At 50.5% G+C, this 6,719-nt stretch overlaps 1 protein-coding gene across 3 annotated transcripts in view; it reads left to right on the top strand.

Moving 5' to 3' along the window:
- The window catches only part of LOC112069673 (transcription factor 7-like 2), a 58,753-nt gene extending 52,034 nt beyond the window's left edge, over window positions 1-6,719 (top strand). Inside the window, exons 6-8 of one of the 3 annotated variants that reach the window (XM_024137037.2) lie at window positions 4,590-4,676; window positions 6,302-6,421; window positions 6,631-6,719. In XM_024137037.2, coding sequence (XP_023992805.2) covers window positions 4,590-4,676; window positions 6,302-6,421; window positions 6,631-6,718 — 295 coding nt within the window. In that variant the 3' untranslated portion in view covers window position 6,719. The remainder of the gene's footprint in view (window positions 1-4,589; window positions 4,677-6,301; window positions 6,422-6,630) is intronic. The other 2 variants (XM_070438653.1, XM_070438654.1) reach the window with 2 other exon arrangements.

The following is a 6,719-nucleotide window of genomic DNA, read 5'->3' on the forward strand; positions in this document are numbered from 1 at the left end:
ACCACTTCGTCCCTCTATATAGCAACCACTTCGTCCCTCTATAGCAACCACTTCATGTCCCTCTATAGCAAACCACTTCGTCCCTCTATAGCAACCACTTCGTCCCTCTATAGCACCACTCGTCCTCTATAGCAACCACTTCATCCCTCCTATTAGCAAACCACGTATCCCTCTATAGCAACACTTCATCCCTCTATAGCAACCACTTCTCCCTCTATAGCAACCACTTCGTCCCTCTATAGCAACCACTTCTCCCTCTATAGCAACCACTTCATCCCTCTATAGCTTGTTGTCTTGGGGTCGCACATACAGTAATGAACAGGTCAACTCTAGATATGAAATGCCCTGCCTTGGATCAGTGGTCATATCTAGTCTAGAGTCCTCATAATTAAACTATTGTGCCTTCCTTGCCTTCCCAGCGTCAACAGAAGTGTAGACGATGCAAAATCAGAAGCATGTTTTAACAGCCCCATAATCTCACTGCATGAATTGTGGAACACACGTTCTGCTACACAATCCCATCCATTGTCTTGAGTTGCAACTTTAACAAATCCTTTTATTATAACTCTTATTATATAAACTGTCAGAATAACTTTGTGTGTAAATCCCGCTGAACAGTTGTTGGCTTCTCCTTAAATGTGATGGGGATTTGGTTTAACTCTAATCGAATTGTCAACTACAGACTCTTCCAATTCACATCATGCGTGTGTCCTTAAAGCTGCGTGAAGGACATTGGCACTCCCTAAACAGGCTGCGCTCGGCACGCAGGCAATGCTGGGCAATTTCTCTGGTCTGTCCCTCACCACTGAACTCACTGCTTTTGTTTCAAGACACTTAAGTTACAGTCCTACAGACTTGCTGTGGTATGTTCAAAAAATCATCTTGGTTTACCCAAAACTTTGAATCTTCTTAGTGGCAGATCGTGTTTGTTTTGGTTTCTTGTCCCCTCTTTGGTTGGGCGAGAAGATTCAGCAACTGGACTCCTTGTCATGACAAAGACTGGACAGGGAGCACTGCGCGTGGTGCTGGACTGTGTCCTCTCTGGCCACTATATGGCGTGCATTGGGGAAAAGCCCACTGTAGGGACAGCCTACTTGTAAGGACATCCCACTCTAGGACAGCCCACTCTAGGGCAGCCACTGTAGGGACAGCCCACTGTAGGACAGCCCACTCTAGGGACGCTCACTCTAGGGACAGCCCACTCTAGGGACAGCTCACTCTAGGGACAGCTCACTTAGGGACAGCCAACTCTAGGGACAGCTCACTCTAGGACAGCTCACTCTAGGGGAGCAGCTCACTCTAGGGACAGCTTCACTCTAGGGAAGCTCACTCTAGGGACAGCTCACTCTAGGAACGGCACCTGGACAGCTCGGCAGCCTCTAGGGACAGCTCACTCTAGGGACAGCTCACTCTAGGGAGCAGCTCACTCTAGGGACAGCTCACTCTAGGCGACAGCTTCAACTCTAGGGACACGCTCACTCTAGGACAGCCAACTCTAGTGACAGCTCACCTGGGACATCTCTAGCGGGACAGCTCACTCTAGGGACAGCTACTTCTAGGGACACAGCTCACTCTAGGAAGTAGCTAGACAGCTCACTCTAGGGACAGCCCTCTAGGGACCAGCTTCACTCTAAGCGACAGCTCACTCTAGGACAGCTCACTCTAGGGAAGCCCACATTCTAGGAAGCTCACTCTAGGGACACAGCTCACTCTACGGGACAGCTCACTCTAGGGACAGCTTCACTCTAGGCAGTCACTCCTAGGGACAGCTCACTCTAGGACAGCTCACTCTAGGGACAGCTCACTCTAGGGACAGCTCACTCTAGGGACAGCATCACTCTCTAGGGACAGCCCACTGTACGGGAAACAGCTCACTCTAGGGACAGCTCACTCTAGGGAGCAGCTCACTCTAGGGACAGCTCACTCTAGGGACAGGCTCACTGCTAGGGACAGCTCACTCTAGGGACAGCTCACCTAGTGACTAAGCTCACTCTAGGGGACAGCTCACTCTAGGGACAGCTCATGCTAGGGACAGCTCACTCTATGACAGCTCACTGTAGGGACAGCCCACTCTTAGGGAAGCCCATTGGCCCCCACTCTAGCGACAGCCACATCTAGGAAGCTCACTCTAGGACAGCTCACTCTAGGGACAGCTCACTCTAGGACAGCTCTACTCTAGGGACAGCTCACTCTAGGGACAGCTATCTAGTGACAGCTCACTGTAGGGACAGCCTCACTCTAGGAGCACTAGGCCACTTGGACAGCTACTTAGGAAAGCCTAGGACAGCTCACATCTAGTGACAGCTTCACTCTAGGACAGCTCACTGTTAGGGACAGGCTCACTGTGGAGACAGCTCCACTCTAGACAGCCCACTCTAGCGACAGCTCACTGTAGGGACAGCTCACTCTAGGAGGACAAGCTCACTCTAGTGACAGCTCACTCTAGGGACAGCTCAACTGTAGGGACAGCCCACTCTAGGAAGCTCACTGTGGGGACACTCACTCTAGGGACAGCACTGTAAGGGACAGCCTACTTTAGCAGATGCACTAGTAACACAGTTAATTTGTTTCAAAGACGTTCAGATACAGTGTAAGCAAGAATTGGATCAAGATTAACTCATATGGTTTGAATAGTTGACACTCCTTACAGGGATAGGAGAAGGACAAATTGCTCCTAATGGGCCTGTGGCTGGGATTAGACCGTGAATCCCTCCCGAGAGAGAGCCTATGGACATGGAGCATCCCTGACACTGAGCCTGCTTTACTTACCTTGATCCCAGGGCCTCCTGGGCGAGAGGCTGGGGAGGGGGAAGAATGGGGCTGGGGGGCTGCTGCATATCAAAGGCTCCTGTTCAAATCCACCCCCATCCATCCATCCATCCATCCAGCCTCCACACAGCCCATGTATACATACAGCAGGACCCTCCAGTGAGGATAAGCCCAGTCATGCCTCTGCTGCCTGGGGACTCAGCATGACCCTCAGTGAGGATACCCAGTCATGCCTCTGCTGCCTGGGGACTCAGCAGGACCCTCAGTGAGGATAACCCAGTCATGCCTCTGCTGCCTGGGGACTCAGCAGGACCCTCAGTGAAGTTAACCCAGTCATGCCTCTGCTGCCTGGGGACTCAGCAGGACCCTCAGTGAGGAAACCCAGTCATGCCTCTGCTGCCTGGGGCTCAGCAGGACCTCAGTGAGTTAACCCAGTCATGCCTCTGCTGCCTGGGGACTCAGCAGGACCTCAGTGAGGATAACCAGTCATGCCTCTGCTGCCTGGGGACTCAGCAGGAACCCTCAGTGAGGTTAACCCAGTCATGCTCTGCGCTGGGGACTCAGCAGGACCCTCAGTGAGGATAACCCAGTCATGCCTCTGCTGCCTGGGGACCCAGCAGGACCCTCATTGAGGATAACCCAGTCCATGCCTCTGCTGCCTGGGGACTCAGCAGGACCCTCAGTGAGGTTAACCCAGTCATTGCCTCTGCTGGCTGGGGACTCAGCAGGACCATACACAGCCCCCACATGGAGCTCTCACTGACATGAAGCTCATGGATGAGGTTCTCTTGTCTCTTAAACAAACAACTCTCCCTTCCCCAGGTGACCTCATTAGGATGGGCTTCACTCCTTAACCAGTCAGGATCAAGCCCCACATTGGCTAGCTATATGACTAATGGAAGTCAAAGCCAGATTTCCATTAGACATAACACACTACCAGTCAGAGAGGCATATATTTATTTAACTCTTCATTTACAGGTAAGTTGACTGAACACATTCTCATTACAGCAACGACCTGGGGAATAGTTACAGGGGAGACGAATGAGCAATTGTAAGCTGGGGATGATTTAGATGGTCATGATGGTATGAGGGCCAGATTGGTTATTTTAGCCAGGACATCTCGTGAGGATAACCCAGTCATGCCTCTGCTGCCTGGGGACTCAGCAGGACCCTCAGTGAGGTTAACCCAGTCATGCCTCTGCTGGCTGGGGACTCAGCAGGACCATACACAGCCCCACATGGAGCTCTCACTGACATGAAGCTCATGGATGAGGTTCTCTTGTCTCTTAAACAAACAACTCTCCTTCCCCAGGTGACCTCATTAGGATGGGCTTCACTCCTTAACCAGTCAGGATCAAGCCCCACATTGGCTAGCTAGTAGACTAATGGAAGTCAAAGCCAGATTTCCATTAGACATAACACACTACCAGTCAGAGAGGCATATATTTATTTAACTCTCATTTTACCAGGTAAGTTGACTGAGAACACATTCTCATTTACAGCAACGACCTGGGGAATAGTTACAGGGGAGACGAATGAGCCAATTGTAAGCTGGGGATGATTAGATGGRCATGATGGTATGAGGGCCAGATTGGTTATTTAGCCAGGACACCGGGGTTAACACCCCTACTCTTACGATAAGTGTCATGGGATCTTTAGTGACCACAGAGAGTCAGGACACCCGTTTAACGTCCCATCTTAGATACGGTACCCTGTGGGAATAGACAATCTAAATATATTCTAGGAAGTCAGGTAGTGAGGATTTGGCCAGCAGCCTAGTTGACCCCTGTTGCATCCCTATTTGTCCCCCCCAACCACAGGCAAAGTCAGCCTGTCTATCCCCTGTCCTCATGTGGATTCAGACAGCCCTACTCCTCCAGTCTCCCCAACAGCTCTTCCTACCCCAGGTACAGTATGAGCTGAGCTGCTTCAGTCAGGGGAGGGCATGGCATCATACATACCCCCTACCACTATTCCAGACCAATGCTTTTGCTCCCCCCATGTGCCCTTTGCTATTGCCTTGTACCAGGGCCTCTGCAACATGTCTGTGTCCTGGCTTTGTGTGTGCCAACTGCTATACTCTGCAACTGTATATCAACACATACACTACATGGCCAAGAGTATGTGGACACCCCTTCAAATTAGTGGATTCGGCTATTTTAGCCACACTCGTTGCTGACAGGTGAATAAAATCGAGCACACAGCCATGCAATCTCCATAGACAAACATGGCCCGTACTGAAGAACTCAGTGACTTCAGKATGCCACCTTTCCAACAAGTCAGTTTGTCAAATGTCTGCCCTGCTAGACCTGCCCCTGTCAACTGTAAGTGGTGTTATTGTAAAGTGGAAACGTCTAGGAGCAACAACGGCTCAGCCGCGATGTGGTAAGCCACACAAGCTCACAGAACGGGAGTGCTGAAGTGCGTAGCGCACAAAAATCGTCTGTCCTCTGTTGCAACACTCCTACCAAGTTTCAAACTGCCTCTGGAAGCAACGTCAGCACAATAACTCTTTGTCGGGGGCTTCATGAAATGGGTTTCCATGGCCGAGCAGCCSCACACAAGCCTAAGATCACCATGCGCAATGCCAAGCATTGGCTGGAGGGGTGTAAAGCTCACCGCCATTGGACTCTGGAGCAGTGGAAACGTGTTCTCTGAAGTGAGGAATCACGTTTCATCATGTGGCAGTCCGATGGACGAATCTGGATTTGGTGGATGCCAGGAGAACGCTACCTGTCCGAATGCATACTGCCAACTGTAAAGTTTGGTGGAGGAGGAATAATGGTCTGGGGCTGTTTTTCACAGTTCGGGCTAGACCCCTTAGTTCCAGTGAAGGGAAATCTTAACGCTACAGTATACAATGACATTCTAGATGATTCTTTGCGACCAACTTTGTGGCAACAGTTTGGGGGAGGCCCTTTCCTGTTTCACCATGACAATGCCCCCATACACAAAGTGAGGTCCATACATAAATTGTTTGTCGAAATGGGTGTGGAAGAACTTGACTGGCCTGCACATAGCCCTGACCTCAACCCCATCGAACAGCTTTGGGATGAATTGGAACYCCGACTGCGAGCCAGGCCTAATCGCTCAACATCAGTACACCTCACTAATGCTCTTGTGGCTGAATGGAAGCAAGTCCCCACAGCAATGTTCCAACATCTAGTGGAAAGCTTTCCCAGAAGAGTGGAGGCTGTTATAGCATCAAAGGGGGAACCAACTCCACATACTAAAAATAAGCATTTAATGAAACATAGAGCAAGTATCTACCAGCACTTCCTACTTTTTTTTCTGAGAGTGACTAGAGCTCCATCTGCTGGCATTGAGTGATACTGCTCACAGTCCTACTGCCCTGAGAGGACTGTCTGGAAGCCTATGCTTAAGGGCCAACAAACCACCCTCGTGCTTCAGCGCTTCATGGCCACGCAGACATATATAAAGATGAAGTGTATTTTCTGATGCTATGGTCTCTGTCTCTCTTTCTCTACCACCTTCCCCCCTCTCTCTTACTCCCTTCTCTCCCTCCCTCTAGGTTCTCTCACTCTCTGATGCTGGGGCCAGGCATGCACCCCACGGGGATCCCCCACCCAGCCATCATGCCCCCTTCAGGCAAACTGGACCATCATGACCATTACGACAGGAACATGTACGCGTAAGTACCCCCACGGGTCACCCACATCTCTACACTACCTCCTAGAACTGTCTTTCAAAGGAAATGTGGGATCTACATGGCATACAATGTGTACTGTTGTCTCCCATTCCTGCATTCATTTAAAGTGTATTAAAAGCTTAGATGGATGAATGTTCCTGTGTACATATTCACCATGGGTCTCTGTGGTTCTTGTGTTGCTCTCTCCTCAGTAAGCCTCACCAGGAGCCCAAGCGGGAGAAGGAGCCCAAGAAGCCGGTGATCAAGAAGCCTCTGAATGCTTTCATGCTGTACATCTAAG

Source organism: Salvelinus sp. IW2-2015, unplaced genomic scaffold, assembly GCF_002910315.2.
Source record: "Salvelinus sp. IW2-2015 unplaced genomic scaffold, ASM291031v2 Un_scaffold1077, whole genome shotgun sequence".
Taxonomy (NCBI): Eukaryota; Metazoa; Chordata; class Actinopteri; order Salmoniformes; family Salmonidae; genus Salvelinus; species Salvelinus sp. IW2-2015.